Consider the following 25,686-nt stretch of genomic DNA (forward strand, 5'->3'; position numbering starts at 1 on the left):
TTCCAAAATGCTGTCTACGTATCCTCTCAGAGGCAATGCAGTTGTNTGGAAAATTTATATAAAAGTTATAAAATAATCAATAACGTTAAAAATATTAAAAATATAAATTCAAATTAACCAATGACGTATCGTAAAATAATTTAAATGTATAACGTAACGAATGACGTTTGAGAAAACAATTCAAATTTATGAACTAACCAATAACGATTCGGAATATAATTCAAATTTCATTCAAATAAAAATAACCATAAAATTTAATTTTTTATCATTTTTATTAAAGAAGAAATTACAAAATAAAATAGCAAATTCTTTCCTAAGCGTTGTTTTTTTTTCTTTGAAATAAAACATCAACTGAACACAATGACTCCAACTGCAATCACAGAAACGTGAATACAATCACAAAAAATAATAATATAACCGACAAAAAAAATGTAAAAAAAGACTTTGATTTAACATCACAAATTATTCTGTAAAGCTTATAAAAATTATATATATATATATTGCCGAATTAAAAAAAAATAATATTTATATATATATAATGTTTTGTTCATCATGGAAGTTGTTTCATTCTTTTATCACAATATTTCGTACAAATATTTATTTTTTTAGGGTGAAAAAATAATATTTTTTGATATAATTAACATCGTACATTCATACATAATTATAAATTCAAACCACAAAATCACAAATGTACAGTACGTATTTAAAATCACAAGAACAATTATATAAAAAATACCTCTATATACAGTTTACCACTACCTTAAACTTTCATAATTAAATTAAACATATATATATATATAATAATCTACACCAGAGCCAAATTATGGAAACATTTTCCATGGAGGCTCTAGTATTTTTAACAGCCTGTTGCTATTGAAGGAGGCGAATAAGGAGCAAAATAAAATAAAATGAGATCTGCTCTATTTCACATTCTCCTATCCTTCAACTGTTAAAAATGGATAATTATATAACTCAATACACAAAAGCTGTACAAAAGTAACAAACCCTAGGAATCGAGCATAAGGCAGTGATGATAGTCAGCCACGTAAACCGCCATTTGATTGCACACTATTTAATTTAAAATGGCGACAAGAGACTAAATTTTTGATACGATTAAATTCTTTATTTTTTAAATTTTTTTTCTAAATGTTACGCAATTATAAGCCTTTATAAAACAATACCATAATCTATTAGAAGATATCACGCATGTTTTTTTTTAATATTTCGCGCTTATAAATCACAGATTTGTAGAAGGTTACTTCTTACATTTACAACGAATTTGATGCGATAAAACCATAGAAATGAAGCAAAATAAAAAAAATAATAATAAGCATTCTAGACGTAACAGTACATCAAATTATTTACAATATATACAGAAAAACTTAAAGAGGGACTAATAATTTAAGTTAGTCCATTGACACTATTAACTTGGCTACATCCCAGTATTAAGATATCTCTTTTTTCTTTGGGAAACCTTAATTCTCTGCCTGCTAAACGGGCAGTTTCTAATTCCCTTTCTGCATTTGCTAATTCTCTAGCTATAATTCCTGGTGTTTCTTGTTCTCGTGCTATCCAATCGAGAGCCATTTGAGATCTCATGTCGTCGTCCAGTGTGCGATGAGAATAATGTGCTACCACTTCTTGTCTGGAACATTGTCGCTCTCTCATTGCTTTCAAACTACCGTTCCAGTGTAAAAGCTGGAAAACAGTCATTAATTCTTGAAATTCCAACATTGTTCTTCCTTTATTGGCTTCTAACATGAATCGAAAGGCTTCTATTCCGCTATTAGTTTGGTCAGCATCCTCGGGATTTCCCTAAACATGAATTCCATATAAGTAAACACGAAAGAATAATATAAATCAATATATTAAGCTATATAATAATAAATTAAATTCTTTAATAATATATTTATCAATATACAATGTTTAAATTATAAAGGATGAGTCAATACTAAACACAAACTATCTGAAGGGATGTACTGTACAGTACAGTGCTTCTCGTATAACATCAAACGTGTGAACGTGCATTTAAATGTGAATTCATTTAAGTTTTTACAGCACATAGATCACATTCTGCAGCTTGTAAGTAACTATATAATAAACTAAACTCTTTTTTTTTTTATTAATGGGGATTTTTGTATCATCCTGTCGAAGCATTTGTACAATTAGAAACAACTTTGAGTATATTTCAAGAATAGTTTATAAAGTAATTAATAGCAGAAATTTAGAATGCGTACATATATTAGAAAATATACTTTTATATTTACTTATAACAATCCGAGCTTATGAATTTAGTAATATGAGAGAAATTCATATTATAGTCGAACGTAAACGGTAAAAATTTTTTTGAAAATTTTGTGTTATTGTAATAAAAATTGAAAGAAAAATAGATAAAATCTTTAATTCATTTGAAAATAATTTATTAAAAGAAAAGGTAATAAAAAATAAAAAAAAACATTCAGTTATTATACAGTTTAAACCTTCAAATAATAAATCTTGGTAGATGAAGGTCGTATAATTAGTTATACATTTTGTTTGCATCGCTCCTAATATAGAAAAATGTCCTTAGATGAATGGCTTTGAAAAACCGCCAATACTATAACGAATTACATAAAAGGATAATATTTATATTACATTTTCAAGGCCATATTTTATAACCAAACTGCTATTATAACTTGAGAAATTGGTATAACTTCTCAGTATTCTTGGGAAAATATTATAGACCCACATAACAGCAGATATACCAAATTCAACATTTTAAAAACTTTGTTATTAATAGGTACAGAAAGTATTTAATAAAGCCATTTGTTTACAAATATAGTTACACAGAAATATACTGAATATATCTATAGATGTACTGTACTTAGTGGTGTATTACATAAGTGTAAAATATGTTTTTGTACTTGTTTTTAAGTGCATGTATAACTTTTCTGTGCTTAATACTAAAATATAAAATTAATGCTCTTCTAGTATAAAAATACTACTACTAGTACTGAAAAGTAGTGCTCTATTAAATAAATAAAACTGTAATTTAATGAGAAAAAAATCATTATTACAACAGGATACTGTTGTAATGATGATTTTTCACCTAAAACTTTTTTACTTCTCATTACAATAAAGATATAGATGACTAGTAAAACTTATGGTTTTCTATAATTCTACTATAGGATTTTCAGTACTTTCTGTGATACTAAGTATTCTGCTACTATATAAAAGAAGTACTACATTTTATATAATATAATATTATTAGTATTAATAGTATTATTATTANACTATTAATAGTAATATATAATATATAATATTCTACTTTAATGAGAGAGAGAAAACTATTATAATCTGAACCATTACTAAGTTATAAACTAAATTAAAAAAATTATTTGTATGCATATTTTGAAAGAAAAATATCTAGAAATTCCTACTTTTCTAGCATAAAATTGTAACAGTTTATAAATTTAATTAAACATATTTTAAATAAATAGTTAAATATATTACTTTGAAAGATGCTTTTGCTTCTGCAACAGCTTTTTCTATAAAATCTTCAGAAATTCTTCTTGAAGGATGTTCATTGAAAACAGAGTTCATCAACGCTATTTTTGCAGCACTCCTCCTAGCTTCAGCTTTAGTTGGACAGTTCTAATAAAGAAACACACAGAAAAAAAAATTAATTTATGATACTAAATCCTTCAAAAGTTAATGATAAATGTTTGAAAATTGAGTAACGGCAAAACATTTGTAAAAATTTTCTTCGCAGCTTGCGTCCAAACAGCTTGACGTGTGGCATGTGATTGATATTTGTTGCTAAAGAAGTGTTTCAATACATTATTTTTTTTTTCTCTCTCTCTCTTCAAATTTCTACAATTCCGAGGCTATTTTTGCTGCTGATTCTAAAAATGTAAATACTTGTGTGGTCTCAAATATAGATATAAAACGTGCTTTTCGACCAGAGTGCACTTCTTTTATGACAGACATATTGACAAGTGTGGCGAAAAGCGATTCACTGATTGTATGAGTACACACTTACATTAACAATACACTCTCCCCTGACTTAAGAAACGCGGGGTCAAATGTCATCTCCAACAGAGAGATGTACGAATTCCAGTTTCCAATTTTCCTCCATCACAAATTCTATACTTGGTAGGTGGTTTTGACTGGAAATAAATAAATTTTATTGATACAACCACAATAAATTCAAACTTGTAGAGAGGATAACAGCTTTACTGATACAATATATTCTTATTATAATTGTTAGTTATTATCACAGGATTATTTTTTATGCATCGATAAGCAATGAATTTTTTAAAAATATTTTGAATTTTTTTTTATATCTTCGACCGAGATATCGTGATCAAGATGCACTGCTTTGTTTTAAATTTCTCCTGTACTGGGAATTAAAATAGTTGTAATTATGTTATTCAGATATTAAGGTAGAATTTTAATTTCTATCTTGATAAATTTGTTGGAATTTTATAATTGTAAACATTAATTATTTAAGAATTGCTTAGAGTTATAAATGCGAATATTATTTTGCTTAGTTTTGAATTAATCTTACACGAAGAAGCAATATTTCTTGTAGACTAATTTGAAAATATCACCAGCATCAAACAAATTAAAGATAGCAACGATATTCAGTAATTGTAAAGTCATGATTTAAAGCCGATGTATGTCATAATGACGTATTTGATCTAGAAAATGGCCATTTTTCATTACAGCACTCGAAATGACAACCTGAAACTAATTATCTGTTGTACACAGGAGGCTACTTATGTAAGTGATTTACTGATCTAAGAGAAAACTAGTCTGTGATAACTTTTTTGACCCCAACCTTCTATAGCAACGCTATCATTACGGTCCAAAAACACGACCGACTGTGATTTGTGTGGTCGCGATGTTGTTGTTTCGTTCTATTGTTATTCAAACAGCCCACCTGTTATGATCAAAGTGGATGGAACAATGGTTCCTCTAAGGCGTCCAGACGATAGTAGTCCAGACAAATGGGGGTTTCAAGGGGTTGGAATGTCTTTATATACAGAAAAAGAATAAAAAAATTTTAAAAATATATTTTCCACAGGTGTTTCGGTGATAAAAATAACTTGTTTTTACATTAAAATATATCTTAACATTGATCAACATCGAAATTTTTAATGTGGGCTTTTTATGAAATGAATTTCAAATAGTAGCCAGAGGGAAATATTTATGTTAACTACAATTATTTTTTTATATATATTTAGTAAATATTAAAAAAATAAACATTGTATAATCAATACAATTCACTTAACATTTTGTGATTATCTCCGTTAACATGCATCATCATTGTTCTCGTTCGGGATTTTCTCTTGTGATCTTTCCCTACCTTCAATAATTTAAATATTATGTACTAAACAATTAATAATATAATTAAATCGAGACTAGAAAATTTTAAAGGATAGAGCAGAACTTATTTATAATTTTATTATAGGTTCCACAAGTAAAAATCTAACTAAAAAAAAGGATAAGTTTGAAGATCTGTGAATGAACTCAGCCTGAAGGGAGATGTTGTAAGTATATAATAATACAATTAAATATGAAGTAAGAAGTGTCATTATATGTGGAAAATAAATAGTCTAAGTATTCATAGACTTAGTTCATCTATTATGAAACGGAAAAGTACAGATAGACAGGAAGTTTATTATAAAGAGTGCACATCAAAAATTTGCTTTCATATGTCAAAAGAAACTGCATGAATCCAAACGTTTGTCGCAATTAATGTTGAAAGAAAGATTCAAGGCAAACCACACTTAACCAATATAAAACATACATATATACAAAAAAAAAGTATGAAGAAGCGAACAGGTGTTCAAAGCAGTTAGTGTCAAGGCTAGAAAATAAAGAATTGCCTACCAAAATACAATAGACGATAAAAATTAGATTGCAGAGGTAAAGAATTTCTCATGGTTCCTGTGAGAATTAGGTCAGTAAATTAAATATTGATCGTAACTTTATAAATATTAGTGTTATGAATCGAGTCGAGTGGGAACGTCAGATAGCTTTAGACAATAGAATGTACTTGAACGATTTTCTTAACATTTCTTTTAAGACTATGATGAAGGCTTCCTTTATAATTCTATATAGCTGATTAAAATTAAGAATCGAGCGATTAGAGGCTCTTTGAGGTGAACCATACCATTGGTTATAATCCCAGAAGGTACTAGTAAATGGAACAGATGCCCTCAAGAACCATTCAGGTAGAGCTTATTAAAAAGGACTGTGTCTTCTTTCTTAATTTTTGGCCATTTCCTAAGTTTCCTACCAACCTAGTGTCTATGATAATTACAATCTTTGTACCGAACTTTAAGTAAGATTTTGTTAGTATACATATATCAATGAATATGCTCACGTTTCCGAGTAATCATATCCAAAGCGTATGACAAAAAATGGTCCACAGAGTTCAGGCACGACCATGTCAGGTGAAACAGGTGGTGCAACCAGACTGTAAGTGATATATATCCCTTGTCACGAGGATATTAGGGAGGCCACTGACGTCACATAGGGTGTTAGGTTAATTTTTCCCACACCTATCCTGTTACAGGTTAGATCTGTATCAAGTCTCGTTACTGACCGGTCAAGTCATTGTAATGGAATTCGGAAAGTGGGCACGTATCAAGGTGTGACGTTTCAACAATTTGAAACGTGACAGGTATCGGAATACGTAACTATTTAGATTAGTTCCGAAACGAAATTTGAAAGAACCCCGATTTTATCAATTTTACAATTGATGTAGAATGCAATTGAAAAATAATTATTGGACTTAATTACCTGAAAACTTCCAAAACAGCTACCACCGGGTAACGTTACATAACAGATGTAAGGAGGACTGGACGAAGGAACTGATTCGTAAATAACAAGGGCACCATTTTTGAGATCCGCTCCTCTTGCTTGCTTCATTTGCCAGAACTCTTGAAGGGCTTCCACCACATTCACTGCGAGGAAAAAAATAATCAAATTTAATGGGTTAAAGTTTACGGTTGTATAATTATCTAAAATTAAGTCAGAGATAAAATTACAATCTCTATTTTTTCCTAACTTTTGTGAAAAAACAGTAATGAAATTTTCATGTTATCCTTGCTTTTACAGTCTTATTTTATGTATATTTTTCAATAAAATTCAATTTAAAAATTAATTAATTACTCAATTAAAGAATAACTAAAGTTTATAAATCTATAAATTATAATAAAATCTGGAAAAATATTCGTTAATAAATTAAATTTTATGAGTGTAACTTGAATGAAATCATTTGGGAAATAATGATTTTTCTGTAATGCTATCAATGTAAATTATTTTATTAATTATACAGGCATTTTAAAATGTGTTACTTGCTAATTTAATAAAGATAATGTAATTAAAGAGTGAATATTAATCAAAAATAAATTGAAATTCAAAATTATTAAATATAATAAGCAAGGAAATAGCAAGCAAGCATGCTCCATTGGCTGTTTGTGGGACTTTATAAGATCTTTAAAGGTTCTAAAATGTGTAAAAAGGTTATAAAAGTAATCAAATATTAAAATATTTTCCTTACATTTATAAAAAAAAAGAAAAAACTTAAAATCTGATGGCTAATCAAAAAACTGAGTCCATTGGTAGCATATGATAGTACAATATTGGCATGATGCAGGATGAGTAGTCTAATAGAAAATTGTCAAAAATTTTAAACAGTTTATTATGAAAATTTAATTAAATTAAAAACTGATAACATTAACTATTTTAAAATTGTAAAAATCAATAAAAAACTGTCAAATTCGTTACGACATTTTTGATAAGTGAACGTATAAGCATCTCATTCGAAATTCCCTTCGGGTGAAACTATTATTTAAGAACTACTTATTCTTTCACGTAGTTATTTTACCTGGTTGTCAAGTTGTCACCTTCTGCATAACTATATCTCAATTGTTATATTTCGTTTCAATTTACAACTGACGAATTTACAATCAAAATATATAGGAGATTTATCATTTCCAAAGGAAGAGAATCTAACATCAATCGCAAAGTAAATCTAATATATAACTAATACACATTTAGAAATCAAAGATTTCAATTTGATTTTTATAAATTTATAGTAAAATTAATATATTAAAATAAGTTTAAATGTTTTTATGGCTTGCAAATTGGAAAAATGGGTCTGTATCATATAAGAATAAACGGAATTGCTGATGGAGAGAGTCTGCTTGACTCTCCATCAGATTTAATGATAAAATAATAATTTTATTTTAATAATTATAAATAAAATTGTTTAATATTTTTGCTTTTTATTATTAAATTACTTTAATAAAGCTTTAAAGGTCTTTTGGAGCTCCGCAAACAATCGTTTTATGGAGCACTTTGCTAGTAATTTAAAGACTTTTATGGGATTTTAACATAAAAAAATTGCATTTTAAATCTTAATAAATAATTTTAAAAGAAAAATATTTTAAAACTTCTCTTTCTATAACAATTTATTAATATTTAAAAACAATTTTAAGGTTTTAGAACTCCATAAAACTCTTTAAATTACATGAATTTGTCACAGTTTAATGGAAAAACATTGTAAAATACAGAAACGAGTTTTCTANTTAAAAAAAAAAAAAAAAAAAGAAAAGTCTCTTTTTGAATTCCCGCTAGGATATTAATCTGTTGATTTTCAATTTTCTTTGGGCGTATATGTTATTAAATGACACCTTCCAGAATTGTTAAATGGAAGTTCTTACCAGGGGTGCATGTTACGGTGCATAACCACTGTCCACTTCAAACTAACACGAAAAAAATAGCAACAATACGGAAGGTAATGTAGTTGGTGACCTTTCGTAGACAAAAGCATCATTAGTCATAGTGTTATAGTACGAAGGAAATGGTGTGATGGTGGTAGAGAAAGTTTTTTTGATTGATGAGCTGTTACAGTAGTTGATGTCATCTATGCCAAATGATTGGTTAAAACAAAGATTGCCGTATATTATAACCATACCAAGGATAAAAATCATCAATCAATTTTTCGATATACGACTTACCTACATCAAAAGAATAAACTTATTTTTTTTTCAATTTTCTTTTTGTTTTTTCTAATTTGACAGTATTTATACAGTATAATAAATATAATTCGAAAATTTTTAACTTATATTTATACCCATAAATTTAAATTTAGCTAGAAAGTGTTCAAATTTACATATTTTTAATCTTAATCTAAGCTTGGTTTTCTTATGTTAAACTGATTAATGATAATTGTAAGTAATAAATTTGTTAATGAAAACTTACAAATTATCCTCTATCCATCATTTAATAGAAGAAAATCTGTTTCGGACAGGAGAAAAGAATAAAAAAATATGCCTACATCTTGACCAGTATCAGTGTTATTCGTAGGCTCAAGCTAATGTATTCATTCTTAATGACTTTATCACAGTCTAGATATCATTAGTAAATATAAAGTACCTCTGGCACTCTCTATAATGATAAACACTTCACAACTACATGACTGGGCAGTTTGTTGGCTCGAAGATGTTTTCTATACTGTGAAGTTAGACATTTTTGAATAAATGTTTAAAGAATACATAAATAAATGTAAGAACTCGTCCTATACAGGATGCCAGATAGAATGTATACATTTTTACTCAAAAAATTTCGTACACGTAGTAGAATTTATGGAGCTACACGAGTATTTTTATCATTTTAACGCTGTTTATTTCTCATTTAATTGATGGTAAAACGGGTGTATGACTATTTTTCTTGCGATTATCGGGTTAAAATTCAACTTTTTTATATGACATTTTATGTTAAAAATTATAAAATATGTTAATATTTTTGCTTTGAATTGTAAAAAGTATTTTTTGCACACCTTTAAAGCTTTCAAAACTTCTCAAACATTCATTTTATGGAACTTTCCTTGTAATTTAAGGACTTTTTTAGAGTTCTAAACTCTAAAAAACTACTTTTAAATATAAATAAAACGTGAATAAAATTTGTTTTTTAAAAAATTTATTATTTAAACTAAATAAAAAATTCATGTAAAAACTTTTCTGAAACTTAAAATTGGCTGAGCTGAAACGAATTAAGCATTTTAAACGAAAAACTCGCGATTATTTTAACACAAAATTCATCTAATAATTGAATTTTTAAATTTTTCTAACACATAAGAAGCAATTTATTTCATTTGATAAATACTATTGTTAGAGAATTAAGCGAAAAAACTTTATTGAGATCTTTAATGATCAGCATTATTTGACAAGTTACAGATGATTCTAATTAATTAGATGATTGTTATTAGTTATATCTTATAGAAAACATATTTCTTATCTCAAGTTCTATATAAAAGTTTGAAGTGAATCTATTGTTCTCATCATGACTAAGTGAGAAAGACAGATAATGACAACTTGTCTCACTGTCTATCTTCCTAAATAGCACGTAACACAGTCTAGAAATGACTGCAGTTGACGTCTCAATGAACAACTTGCATGTTATATTAAACAATTATTGGTTCTGTATAATTTGATGTAACGAAGAGAAGTTATTAATTTAGCTTATTTATCGAGTTTACAAAAATATAAATCATTATCGAAGACTGAAGATCCATAACGAAGCGTATAAACAGCAAACAAAGACTTTTACTTATATTTTTCATAAAAATAGTTGAAAAAAAATAATTTAAATGGCAATAAATAGAAGGCAAAAGTTTATTTGCAGTTACATCATCATTCAACATCGTGAATGCTGTTTATAAAGACATCCTATGATCCCGTCTTCAATTTAATGGCAAATAACATGAATGCATTGCATAAACAAGACCACTACTTAAATCTAGACATAAAAGAATTTTTACGTTTTTTATTACTCTCTACGTAGGAATAATGATATCGCTTAAAATTTTATTATATTAAGCTACCACAAATTAAACGACACAAACTATTTCTTGCATGTTTATCCGAAACGCTATCTTAAATAAATTGTTTGGATATTTATTTAAACACGTATAAAATAAGAATATTAATTAATTGTTAGGATATTATAATAATTTATAGGAAATTATAATAATAATAATAATTTCATTTATTGAAGGTAAATTACGTGTTGGGTGCGACACACGAGTTTAAAAATCGTAACAAGAAAACGGGAAGAGGCTAAGAACCCATTGGAAAAAGTCATAGGACAAAGAGATCAAGGCAAATATCCATTTGTCTCCTACCGACATGCGACTGTTATAGAACAATCGTCGTCGCTTGGACCAATGCCAGTGACCCTGAGGCAGCTATAATTAGGGTGTTCACTCCAGACAGTAAGTTAGCTTCTTTTTTTTATTTTTTTGTGGTGAAATAGGTCAAAAAGGTCAACTGTTCTGATCGTAGCCTCTTTACTATTCCCAGAAACTCATGACGTGTTTTCTAACCCATCTTGATTCTGTTATACCATGTCAATTGGCAAACAAAATCAAGTTTAATACTAGAAATATCCTATATAACAACGAAGGGGGGAAAATACCACATATTTAGGGCGTGTCTTATATGAAAGTTTAACAAAACAACGCATGCGTACAGGTATCCTCTTCAACCCCCCTCTCGTACCTGAAGATAGAGAAATGTTTTAACAGAGTATAGACCAACAGATCTGTAATCTAGAATATACCGACTGTCTGTCAAATGTATGATTGATGAGATTTTCTCATGATGACCTATTCGTTACTCCGAGTGTCTAAGACAGAGAGAGAACGAGAGAGAGAGAGAGAGACAGAGAGAAAGGTAAAAAAAGTTACCCCTGAAAAGAACATACTTTCTCTTTCTATAATATTTATAACCAGTTACACAAAATTATGTTTAAAACATTAAAAAAAAAGAATATTAAAAAAATCTCGTATAAAAGATGCGTGAAAAAGTACATGATTTATCGTAAATTTTTTCGGTTTATTGATAATATTCAGACGTCAACCCTTTTATCTGTCTAGATTCTGTTAAAGTAAAGTTCCCCCTCGATGGCGACACAAGTTGATACGTGGGCAAGACCCGTCTGTGTCACGTGATGGCATGATGGATGACTATACATGACGTGCTACATGGTAATTTTACAATCTTTGTAATTTTTGAAGATCCGGGACTCTAAATGTTGCTAAGCTTTCTTTATACTATATTTGTATATAATTTTTATATTAATGTAGCTGCTGTAGAAGCCGAGATAACATTATGAGTTTTTGAGGTAGTAATCTTGTGTGTGTGGTTCCCCACTATCCCCACTTTTAACACCTGTAATGCCGATAAATTTGTATAGTTAATTGGAAAAAATTATTAAAAAATTAAGTTTTTTTTTCCTTCTTTTCTTCTTATTATCTCTTCATTTTTAAAAAGTTTAAGATTTAAAGGTTTTTTTTTTAATTTACTGTAAGTCACCCCCCAGAATCACAAGGTCAGAAGATTCACTTTATCAGATGCCTTGTCAGGCATAAAGACGGCTTGTCTATTGCCTCCAGTATACTTTTAATAGGGAACATCACATTGTTTCTCTTCCTTGAAAAATCTTCCATGGGAAAGTTAGATTTATCTATTTATTCTAATTTTTAATTGGATTAAAAATGTGGCATTTACATCAATAATTTTGTAATTAAATTAAAATTTAAAAAAAGACCTATTAAGAAAACCTTTCAATCACTAAAATTTCTAATAAAAAAATTAATTAAATTTTCAAAAATTTAATTTATTTTTGAATTTTATACATTAAAATCTTTTCTTTATGAAGAATAGGGAATGTAATCGATTGTAGATTAACAGCAATGAATTTCTTTGGTGGTGGAAAGGTTAAAAATTTCTAATTTTGAAAATTATGGGTAGGATTTTCATGATTTTGATTAGATATTCTGTCAAGCGTAAGTAACTAGTTAGCTTTTTTATTTTTTAATTACTTTTGTAGGTCTACTTTCGATCAAGTATCGCGTGTTGGAGGAGGTGTCAACTTCCGGAATCCAAGTGATCGCCTTAATGAATTAGTCGACTTAATGTTATTAATGATTTGTCGCTTCGCTATTTGTCTATGCAGCAAATGACCTTGATATACCGTTCTTCCGCTTCCATTTCTTCTTTCTCCATTTATTAAAAATTTATTAAATGCAATTGCATTATTCTCATCGAGTATAATTTTTTAATTATCTCTTAATTTTAAACCATTAATAAACGTTATTGCAATCATTCTGTTAAAAATCAATGAAAATCTAATTTCTTTTTAGTTACAGTTCGTAAATTTTATTTTATTTTTAATACATTTGCTGATTTTCTTAATTCCATTTCGCAAAAATTGAAATGAGATAAAAATTTGAAGTTTGGAATATAATTTTAAGGATTTTTTTAGAATAGTTTGAGATAAATATTAGCAATTATGGACTTGAATGCTTTTAGGAGATAGAAAATTAGGATAATTGGGAATTTTGGGACTAGATAACTGGATACCTGAAATTTTAAGGATAATTTTTTCCACCTCTCAGTTTAGTTTAACATGTACACTAGCATAAGTTTATGGATTTTCAGGATAGATTGAAGGAATAACTGAAATTTCAGAGTAATTTTAATGATCATTCAGTCTAGTTTAAGACATAAATTTAAAATTTTCGGAACGAGTTTACGGGCATTGCTGTTTCTTACGGTTTTTTAAATAACTTCCAAGATGTTTTGAGATAGAATTTAATATTTTTAGAAAAGTTTTAGATATAATTGATTCATTAAAATTATCTTGAAAAAATCAAAACTTTATCTCAAACATTTTTCACAATTCGTCGAACACATACCAACAGTCGAACGGTCAAAAGGATGTTAATTTTTCTTTCGGTTTTTTTCTCTTCCATTCTTTTTTTAATGATAAAAATATTAAAATTGAGTACGCAGAATTAACAAGTCTATAATTCATACAGAATAATTTTTATTTATTATTATGATTATAACGCAGACTAATTATAGACTTTAAAAACCGTTCTAAGAACTTCACAATATAAAAAAATTAAAAGATTCTTCGAAAATAATTCACAGGAAATTTCGTGTGAATTTATTTTTCACGAAGAAAAATCGTATAAAACAGTTTGATTTTTAGCATTAAGCATGAAAGACAAAACAAACTGACATTTGTAAATGAGTTCAAGACGTTAGTATCAACTGAAGGTATTTCAATATATATATATATTTATTTTTTTTAGCATTATAAATTTGTCAGAAAGAAAAATTGGAGATGGTTGTCACGCTAATTTTAGCCTATTGATGAAATGAAAATTATAAGTAACAAACAACGTGGTAAAATAAAAGAAGGAAGCAAGATGGACGCATACATCGCCGGGGGTTGAAAGAAGAGGGAAAGGATGGGTTGTTACATACAACACTTATCATACATTATGTATGAGCAGTTAAGATAGGTTAAAAAACTATGAAGCAGAATTTCTCAAACAAGAGATTCATATTAATTAACTAATATTAAGCAAAGAGTTTAATTCACTGAACGATGCAAATTAATTTCGTTGCTATCCCTCTTCAAAATTACATAAATAATCATCATTGGCATATTACCATCGATCTTAAATCTAAGAAATATAATTACTAAATTCTAAGCAAAACGTCATTAGATGAGAAACTATTAACCTTTTCACAATCTTCGAACACAATCTGATCGGACACAATCAGTAAATAATAAGAAAATTTGACAATTATGGATGATGCATGTCATATGAGGTAAGAGTGCAGTACAAAGTAACTGGTTAAACAACATTTAATGTAATATTGTAAGCGTTAAGGATATTTGTTTACCATTCATAAATATTCTCCATCTGACCTTTCTTATTATCTACGAAGAGTAACAAGCGCCAAAAAAAGGATAATATATAATCGTGATAGTGTGAAAGAATTGGATTCATCTTTGAACTTTGTTTTGTTTTCAATATATAAAAATGTTAATTGATTCATGCTCAAGTTTTTTCTCATATATTTCACTATTGAACACCTACTTTCCTGTTAAATATTCATTTAAAGAACTAATTAATAAGCTTCCAAGAAACGAAACGATTACATACATAAAGATTACTTTAAAAATTAAAATTTTGTACTTTAAAATGTGAGAAAATTCTATAAATATTTTATTATTATTTTTTCCTGAAATACCTTCTCTCATATTTGTAAGCAAATTAGGAAGTAGGACGGGCATCTTGATGCATAACAGATCATTTCAGTTCCATAACAATGCGACACATCAAGACGATTCTACAGTACGTAGCTGATATTTGCCTGATAACACGGACTGCTCCGTCAGGTAATGTAGGGGAAAAGGGGGGCAAAAGGAGCTACTTGTGGCTCGTCCAATGACCTTTGATATATTAGGCAGTTCACGGCTTCTGTATCCAGCCACACCTGCTCTACATGGACATACCGAGGTCAGAAAATTTACTGGAAGCATCATTTAGATAATCGTTATAAAAAATATTAAGGCTCATTTCTTAATATTACTTACAAAATGGGCTAAAATGACATGTTTGTGAAATTGAATAGTTCTTACGCAAAGAGTATAGTTTAGAGCGTGAAATTGAAAACACGAATGTAAGAGAATTTGCCTTTCGCCATCGATATATAATTGCTAAACTGTGACTCTAAATAAAATATAAGGCTACATCAGATGTGACGTCACACGGGTCCGTTGGTATAGTCATGTGATTAGGGCGGAAGTGTTGAGAGCGTGACAGTCGTGATGTAGTTAAACTCTTGCCACGTGCTAGTCGTGAACTATCTCGAGGGCGGTGAGGAAAATATGTAACTCGGTCAGCAGAACAATTTTCAAGTCTGGTGAAGCTTTTGGGTGACCTAATTCACTTTTTCAATTTCGCATACTTTTCATTTAAATTTAGTTCACTTCTAGAAAAAAGCACGATTCTAAGAAAACTGAAGAAAAACAATTACTTCAACTTACTTTTACATTGTGACAAGAGTTTTAGGCTTTTTATTTAATAAAATAACAGTATAAAATTTTAATTTCTAGCACAATTTTCTAGCAAAAATCAAACTTATCAAATTATATTTCTAAATAAATTTATCACTCTAAAAATGTTTTTTTATTTTTAGATATTATAGAATTTAATAACGAAATTTAAACTTGAATATAATTTTAAAAAGTAAACATTGGCCTTAGTAAGAATAAGAGAGAGTATACAATTTCCTACGTTTCAAGAAAGGAATTAAGTATGAATATTGAATTTTTAACTACATTTTTCTAATAAAAATGAAAAGAAAAATACATTTAACCATTTGCTTTAAAACATATTTAAATAATTTATAGAGTACTTACACTCAATAAATTATAATATTAATAATGAGAGCAATTCAATTAATTTTTTTTTTCCTTAATAACTTTCGAACAGAAGACAAAACAGTTTTATGCTTGAAAATCAAGTTTAAAAAATTAATTGAACTAGTTTTATATCAATAAGAACAAATGCAACAATGGTTTAGCAAAGAATAACCTTTGTATCGAAGTATAAAGGTATAGAAGCTGTCGTTGACCTTTGTTAAGCTCTTCCGCCACCACCTATCTTTGCACCCTGTCTACATGTAGGCGTATCTCAGAAACCCATTAAAATATTGTTAAATATATATTTATACGTTCTAAGTTCTTTAATTTAAGAGTTATTCGGGTCTTAAATTTATTTATATTCCATATTAATTAATGAAGAAAGATAGACAGTTCATTTATATCTTCATCCATAGTATAAAATAAGACTCCCCAAGGTTCTACCTCCTACATTGCGCATGAATAATTTATCCCAATAAATTTTATCATTTGAAGTATTTAGCCTTAAGATATATTGTCAGTGACATTTTTATAATAATTTCAGAAACACCAATTAATATCGTATTAATAACTTTCGTAGTTTTTTCGATTAAATTATAAATCATATCTTTAAATGTAATTCGTTTCTTGTTCTCCTTTTTTTTTAAAGTAATTCTCCTTCTTTTTCTTTATCTTTTATTCTTTATTTTGAATTTACGAATAAACTGATTTTTTAATTTAAAAAAAATATAATCGAACGCCATCGTTAATGTCAAACAATTTGTTAAAAGGCACTCTCGGGTGACTTTTAGAAAAATGTACCTCGGTCACGTGATAGCGCCTATTTAGATAAGAAATTGGTCGGATTGTTTCTTATCTAAATAACCTGAATACCTCGAAATCTCGTCAAATATTTTTATATCTTCAACAAGTTTGTTAAATCAACATTTAAACCGAAACCTAATAAATTAAGTTACCTTTTTTTCTTCCTTAATTAATTAATTAAAAAGACAGAAAACTTTAAGAAACAAACAAATAAAAATACATTTAAGATAAAAAGAAGCATTTAGTTACAAAGTAAAAAATTTATACGGCGTTTTAATTCATTTCTTTTTGCTTTTAAATGTTAGTAAACGTTCGAAAAAATACTAAGAAAGAAGTAAGAAATATGAACGCCCCTCCACTTTTACAATATAAATTCTGTAGGATTGGCAGTTAAAGTAAACATATCGGAGGATTTCGGGCAACCTTTGACCTTAACTTTCCTACTAAATTTCGCTTCCGTCGCTTTGTTTAAGTAAAGTGATGATAGACATCAGACAAGCCCCAAATGACGTCACTCAATGAGACCCTTCAGGACTTCAACCGTATATTATTTAAGAACAAACTAACAAACGAACATACATAATTTTACACTACATCAACATGATTTTTTTAACCTCTTAACCTTAAATATTTATAACTACAATCAGTTATGTTTTACAATTGCAATCATTTATAATCCGTTACAACACTTGCATGAAAGACTCTGTGTATATTTAATACATTTCAATAATTTAAAAAAAAAAAATTATTTTACTAGAATTACAAAGAAAATAATGGTTTTTAGTTAGAAAATATTTTGAATTTAATTTTGTATTAACAAGTGGAGTTTAAAAATATTTTAGCCTATAATTAGGGAATTTATTTTCCAATCATGTGGAATCTTTCTATTTATAACACGAAGACTCATAATAAACAGGTTTTTCTTGTCTGATTTTTGACTAAATCATACCATGTTTATCTTAACCGAGAATTTTTTTTTAGAAAAAACGAGAAAAATTTTTAAAGATCGATCACTTAAAACCAGATACATTACGAAGAATATCTGATCATTTAATTCTTCATTTTGATACGCAGATTTAAACTGGGAATTTATATAAAATGATCTTTATCATACCGGCTTGTACCGAATATATTTTATAAAAATTTAAAAAATAAATAAATAAAACTATTTTAAAATTTATTTCATTAACTAGATTTCGATGTAAAATGATTTTTAATCCACGTCTTCATCTGTTGATCCGAGGCTCTATTTTGTTTATTTTACTCGAGTTTCAGTTGATTTTTGAGAAATAAAATATTTTTAATTTTCTCGAAATATAGAAAAGTAAAATCGAATATATTATTATTTTAAATTTGAAAATTCCTATCTGCAAAGGAAAGTTGAATCACTGAAAAGTGAATATCAATCATTTACAATAGTTAATTTTATTGTTTTTAAGACTACTTCCTGATTTATAAAATTAATGATTTTACATATTTAACATGACTCTATTCCAAAAATTTCAATTTTCTGACTCACCGTGCAACCGGTTGGAATCGGTGAGTCAAACTCAAACTGAAATGATGGTTGACAAGTCTGGGAGTCTGTTAAATAAAAGCTATTGTCTTGAACATGTGGCATTAGTGGTTTCGATATTTTGCTAGATATTAAACTCTTTAGCTTTAGGTAAAATTCATTATGCCATGTTAGCGCATAATTTACTGGACATAACGTTCACGTGTGGCATTTTAGAGAATGTCAACGGGCGAGATTCCACCAATCCGATTAACATAATGCAAGATTGCCTATATCGAGCGACCTAATATTTATGAGGCTATTTTTCCTCATGGGATAATTTAAGAAGTATTTTAATTAATCTAAATGAATTAAATCTTGTTATAAAAATTCTCTCTCTTTTTTCTTCTTTCTTACGAAGGTAGTAATTAAGGTAAGACAATAGGATGAGATGGTAGCTGAGACTTTCCATTGTTCTTTTAAAGGAATATTTAGTGATGAGAATAAAAGTTTGTTGTTCAGCGGGAGAAGTATCGTTCAGGAGAACCCTCTTCAGATTTAGCCACATGTGAAATATAAATTAAGGAGCAGCAATTAAATTACAAGCCTCTTCAATTTCATCAATTCAAAAATTTTTGTCATCATTTGTTCTGATCTTTATAACATATTTTTTTTTCTAATTTTAGTAATACGATATTTATATGATCAGCCTAAGTAACGTTGAGGAAGGAGTTTATCTCCTGTATAATATTTAAATATTTCTTTTAAATATTCCTTATCCTTAATTACTGGTAGTCGTAGCTTGACAAAACAACAAGTACTTATCTTACAAAAAACAAATTAGAGGTAAAAAAACATTTAAATGCGCGGGAAAGAAGAGACATGAGGTGAATGCACGGTTGGGACTGTCGCATAAATAGTACCCCTATATTCCCCCTCCGAGACCAATTATATTTGATAACATTCGATCTCAACATAGAAAAAAAAACTATTGTATGCAGCTGCAGTTAATTGCAATTATTAATGGTAGTATACTCACACGTTTGCTACCTCTCCTCTTGCATAACTAACTCTGTAAGTTCTTATAACCTGTGCTTCACAAAATCTCAAAACTGCGTTATATCTCAAAACTGTATATATATATATATATATTATACTTTTGTACAATAATAAATATATTAGAAAAATAGACTAAAATAAGTATAGACAGCAACAGGACACTGAGAACCTTGAAGCATTCTTATCCACGTTTCGTCTTGAAAGTGATCCATCATTCTCCACCCCTCTCTACCACATAGTACCTCGCACAGACAAAAACCAGCATTTGATGCAATGATATCACACTCAAATGCACCATCTAGATTTGGAAACATTGCAATGTAATTCACTTTACTAATATCTAAACTTTCTTAAATACTTAAAAATTATTTTTAAAAACAATAAAAAATTTAATACAATCCGATAGATAAATTTATCTTCTAGAATATTTCTGATTATAGAAGTAAAAAATGTAATCAATTTAAGAAGAGAAGTAATTAAATTCGATAATTTCTCAAAAATTATCTCAATTCTCAACATTTACAAAGCGTACTTTTTGGCCTATATCTAAAGATAATAAAACTCTAATAGAAGATTTAAGTAAAAATCTTCCGAGTTTACTTCTAAACACAATCTTTCTGAGCTCATTTTTAAATACATTAAAATCTTTCTGATATCAATTTAAAAAATCTAAATCCTTCTATTACCATTTTAAAAAATGCCCAAGTCTTTCTCATCTAATATTTCTTTGCCCATTTATAAAGCATTAAAATATTTCTGGTACCATTTAAAAACAAATCAAAATGTTTCTATTACTATTTAAAACCTGGCAAAATCTTTATAATTTTTTCCATTTCTAAAGCATTAAAATCCTTTCCGTTACATTATTCTAAAAGTATCAAAATCTAAGCCCATTCTAAGAAAACCAATTGTTTAAAATGTATAACAACATTTTCATAACAAGAAGTAAATTCATTTTTTTGAAATTGTAAAAAAAAGACTGAATTGTTTAAAATTTCACAATACTCATTCATGTTTTCATCATAACAAAAACTGTCAACCACCAAACAATGCGAGCAAACTTTTGCACGAGTTCGTTGTCCCAATTGTGACGAACGATTCCTTTTCTTTTCCCCCATTTACAAACTTTCAAATAAGTATTATATTTCAAATATTGGAAAACGAGAAAATAGCAACTGGATGAAAGAAAAATGTCCAGACATGTTCGAGGAGGAACTGTAACGCGATACTCTTTTATTTGCCGAAGAATTCCCTTACTTAGAATACTCTCTGGATTGTGTTTGTGTATTGAAAGAGAAATAGTTTTGACAGAATTATAGCTCTAAATTTTATAAATTTTGACAGAATAATAGTTTATTTTATAGGCTTAAAAATTCTATCTATGTATATCTTAACACAATATGATTTGTTCAATTGTAACACTTCGATGAAGACATAAAACAGCGAGTAACAGCCATATATACATGACATTTTAAGAAACATGACTGGTAATTGATAATAAGTAAGTAAGCGCTTCTATCTGCATAATTCTTAAAATTCTGTTTAAAATTTGGACGATATCAGCTTAACATTTACTATCATCTTATGTCTGACCGCTTTTTAATTCAAATATGAACCTTCTACGGCCCTCTGTTTTAGTGCTGTCGTATCCCTTACTTATATAGGAACAAGGCCAGATCTAGGAATCTGAGGGGGCCAGCTAATGATAAGGGTGGGGCCAAGTAATGACGAAACTTGTAAGAAATACAATTTTTTAATGTTTTTTTACAGGACTTGCTACTTTCTGCGATTTGTCCTTGTATGTGACAATTCTTGCCTACAACGTAAACTTTTATAATTAATTGCTAAAATCTAGGTAACATGCTAATTTTTATAAATTTCCTTGACAATGTAACGCGAAAGTAATGTTTCGAACAATGTTAAGATATAGAATTAATGCAGTTCTTTCATAGAAAGTTATTGATAATTACTTGCTACGAAAGAACTGCATTATCAATTGACTTGTGTGTATCTTTATTCGATCGACAGCGTGTTTAAAAACTTTTAAATTATTCTAAAATTAATATTTTAAAATTCTAATCTGATTAAATATAATAACGAACGTTAATATTCGAGAAATTAGTAAAGGTTTCGTGCCGCTTCTAGATCGTAAATGGCAGAAAATCTTTGGCATTCATTCACGTGCTAGGCCTTATAAACAGTTGATCAAGGGATATTTTTCGATCGAGCAGGCAAACACAGACTAAATTTGGAAACGTGGGTCCAAATAAAAGTGTGTGTGGGTTCTTCTATCCTCATTCTGGCTCAAAAACGATACCCCATCGGCGCCCCCGTTAATAAATGAAGTCTAGTCTCCATAAACGGAATAAGACCTGGTAAACTAATAAATAGCTCAACCATAATTTGGATATGTCACATTTATTAAAGGGTAAGTAAAATGCTTAAGTAAGAGTAAATAACATACCTCGACCGTATCCGTGCGTATGCTTGGCAAAACTGTTGACGACAGCATCGACAGCTTCTTTCAAAATAGTCTTTGCTCGGGCATCGGATGCAGAATCAGACATGGTAATGCGTCTAGCCGGTGGTGCAGGCAATGCCTTAGGCTTGGTACGCATATGTGTACGTTCCATGACGAACATGTATGAAACAACGACTTGTACCCCGAGAAGGGTTGGACGATTCTCTACTTGTCACTGTCACACACACAAACACCAATTTTGGGGTTGTAAATCCGACGCGGAGTGGAGAGGTGGTAGTGGCTTTCTGCTTAATTCCAGTCGAGCAGCAACACGTACTTACCTGTCACAGCTCACCGGCATTGCAAACACATGGGCTGTTTGTTATTGTCTGATACAGTTTCGCCCCCACACACCTCCGTGCCCGTCCGCTAGGTGGTGTTAGTGGCGCGAGTGAAGTACCGAGAGAGGAAGAAAAAATCTGCCTGGTGTCGAGACTGTTTCCGGTTGGGGCAGTTTGACATCGTCTGCTCGCTTAGCCTGTGCTACGTACAACAATGCTCTGATTGAAGCGCCTTTTAATATTTCGTCTGACGTCATCGCTGGATAGTTTCGTTTCTAAATCGGCTAAATGAATCGCTGCTTCCCGTTTCTCTCTAAATCTTTCATCTTGTTCGACACGTTTTAAAAAATTTATCTTTATTAAATAGAATAATTTTTAAAAATTAATTTTATTAAACGATCTACGATTATAACTACTTAAATATTACTTAAAATTGAGGTAAAATACACCAAAAATTTTGATTTTATTATATAAAAGACGTCAGACATCTGAAACGAGGACGGTTTAATGAAAAAGAGGAAAGGTGCTTGGTTCAATGACTAGAGTATCGTGTAGGCGAATAAAGTTGTAGGTGGTGGAAAGCGCAAGCAGACTAGTAGTTGTTGGATCAACAGGTAGCCTCCTTCGTAAAAGTTTTTAATCTTAACTGGCTGATCTAGTAGTTCTCTGTATCTTGAATATCCACTTTATAGCTTGTGGGATACAGACATAGTAGAGGTTAATGCACTCTTTAACCATACAGGTCGTCTTTGATACGTTTAAGTGTAAACAACTAAAAATATTGCGTTAAATAAAATTGATTATCACTTATTTAATAAATCGTTTAGTTTAATATGCCATTTTCTAATTTATTAAATATTTTATGTATTAAGTTTTAAGATTGAATTTTTATAAATTTTACATAAAACATTAGTTTACTCCCGAACTTTGTTTAAATGGACAAATAATAAAATATAGCTAATATATCATCGATTTTTTAAAAATATATTAAATTAAAAAATATATAAAAAGTTTTAAAATTGTAAAATATTTATATTATTAATAATATAGTTTTTGAGTAACTTATATATAATAATTATTAAAAATAAAATTCGAAACTTTATTTCTTAAGCCGATATGAAGCATTAAATGACATTCGTCTTAGAGTCATGTACAAATAAATGGACGTCTAACTAGACACCATTTGATAAACTGTTCAATTTATCTCCTGTAGAGAAGAGTTCTTCATCCCTTCTATGCCCACAATTTGATACATCTAGCTTGTTTTAGGTCCGTTGAATTGAATGGGTGAGACTATCTCACTGTAAGTCTGTCATTGAAAAATGGCTAGGGGCACACCTCGAGATACGTTCTGTTTGTATCTTCTCATTTTCAATTAAATTCCTTACATTAAATCACATGCTTAACAAGTATCACGCCAAATATGCGACGTCTTCATTTTTCATGCTCCTAATCATTTCTACAGCTTTAGTTTATAAAAATTTATTTTGGGAATTTAGCCCGGTTGATTACTGGGATACGGATTGCACCATCCCCACAGAGAAGACTCCATAAATTCTCATCTTTAATCACATATATTTGGCCAGTTTTACATTATTCAGCCAAGAGGACCTCCCATAGATTTGTTTTTTAGTTATTAGAATCTGTTCTATTGTCAGTTTATAAAGGTCTCATCAGAAAAGCACACTCGCCAAAATTTTGCTGCCAAATTAACTTGTTAGAAATATTTAATGGATAAGAAATCGTCCACTTTTATTTGTTGATGACAATTAGATCAAAATTAGAATTTAAAACACAGTATAGCTATGTATTGGTAATGGGAAGACGCGAGTTATTTCCGTGTGTAATAGTGGTGCTATGTCAAGATTAATCAGGTCTACAAGCGTAGAAGATGTAATTAATTACTGTACCAACATTCAGACTACAACTCGTCCAAGTATTAAGAGAATACAACACGAACATAATTGATGACATTATGGCAAGAGGAGGAGGGGGACAAGCAATGGGATGGATGCCTCGGGGCGCTCTCGAAAGGAAGAAGCATCGTCTATGGATGGTAGGTTGTGGTTTTTTAAAAATAATCCTACATAATTTAAATTTAACTTTAATTAAAACTGTATCCTTATTTATATAAGAATTAATAGCGTTTAAACAAGTTAAAAGTTTAACTGGGCGTTACGAGAAATTAAGTTGGGTTTAGTGAATAATTTTCTATTAGATAGACGCTGGCAATTTTATTTTAATTTCACAATAGATTCTTTTTAATCAAGTTCAAAAACCTGCAGAGAGGCCATTACACTCGAGCAAGGAACGGGCAGTATAGAAAGAACAAACTTCACCATTTACACTTAACCTATCGATTGATTATTACCGGGCAACAAACTTGTCCTTCTGTCATAAAACCAATTTTTTCTTTTCTCAGTTAGTCATCATAAAACTAAACTTAAGCAAAATATCAAACAAACATTTGCTTCTATTACTTTATAATATTAAATAAATATAATAATCGATTTCTTATATACATAACGAATTAGCCTTCAGTATTCGCGTTCTAACAGTTGACATGTTCTAATATCTGCCATATTTAGTCCAGTTCTAAACTATTTTATTCGCTCTATATATTATATTGTTGAGTAACTTTATATTAATAAAACGTCCCAATTGTTGTATAAAATAGAATAAAAAAAAAATAAGAAAATATCTATACTAAAGAAAGTACTGTAAATAATATATAGTAAAAGGATCAAATATGGCGACATCATTCTTGAATGCGCTACTCAATATATCTCAAGATTCTATTACGAATTATATATTACTGCCATCTTATGGTGATAATTAGAACTATACATTTTTTAATGTTATATTTTAATAATTTTAATTTACAACTGCAAACTAATAAATATTACTAATTACTTTTATTGTATAAATTTTAATTTAATATTTTAAATGTAAAATAAAAATTGTTATAAGAAAATAACAAAAGAAAAGCATTATAAGTAACCAGATAGAAAATGAAAATTTTAACATTTATACTTTAAATAAAATGTATTAATTCATCCGTACTAATCATATAATATTTTGAAATATCTATTATTCTGCATTCTAAACTAATAAAAACGGATCAATTTACATTTACTCAATCTCTCAAATGACCTCTTTATATCTTTCATTGTTTTCTTAAAGTTTTCTAAAATAAAAATTTAAACAGAATAAATATAAATGTTTATAAACGTAAT

At 28.9% G+C, this 25,686-nt stretch overlaps 1 protein-coding gene and 1 long non-coding RNA gene across 2 annotated transcripts; both read right to left on the bottom strand.

Moving 5' to 3' along the window:
* Positions 1 to 267: 267 nt before the first annotated feature.
* On the bottom strand, positions 268 to 22,776 carry LOC111612904 (LIX1-like protein). The gene is made up of 4 exons (XM_023354196.1): positions 22,113 to 22,776; positions 6,793 to 6,956; positions 3,493 to 3,633; positions 268 to 1,815 (listed from the first exon to the last, which is right to left on the bottom strand). The coding sequence occupies exons 1-4, from the start codon at positions 22,288 to 22,290 to the stop codon at positions 1,402 to 1,404; spliced, it is 897 nt and encodes a 298-aa protein (XP_023209964.1). The 5' UTR covers positions 22,291 to 22,776; the 3' UTR covers positions 268 to 1,401.
* Positions 22,777 to 22,897: 121 nt separating this feature from the next.
* On the bottom strand, positions 22,898 to 25,051 carry LOC111612913. The gene is made up of 2 exons (XR_002754693.1): positions 24,973 to 25,051; positions 22,898 to 23,222 (listed from the first exon to the last, which is right to left on the bottom strand). It is a non-coding gene; the product is annotated as an uncharacterized LOC111612913 (long non-coding RNA).
* Positions 25,052 to 25,686: the final 635 nt, after the last annotated feature.

Source organism: Centruroides sculpturatus, unplaced genomic scaffold (genome assembly GCF_000671375.1).
Source record: "Centruroides sculpturatus isolate CEXI.00-Female unplaced genomic scaffold, Cexi_2.0 scaffold112, whole genome shotgun sequence".
NCBI lineage: Eukaryota > Metazoa > Arthropoda > Arachnida > Scorpiones > Buthidae > Centruroides > Centruroides sculpturatus.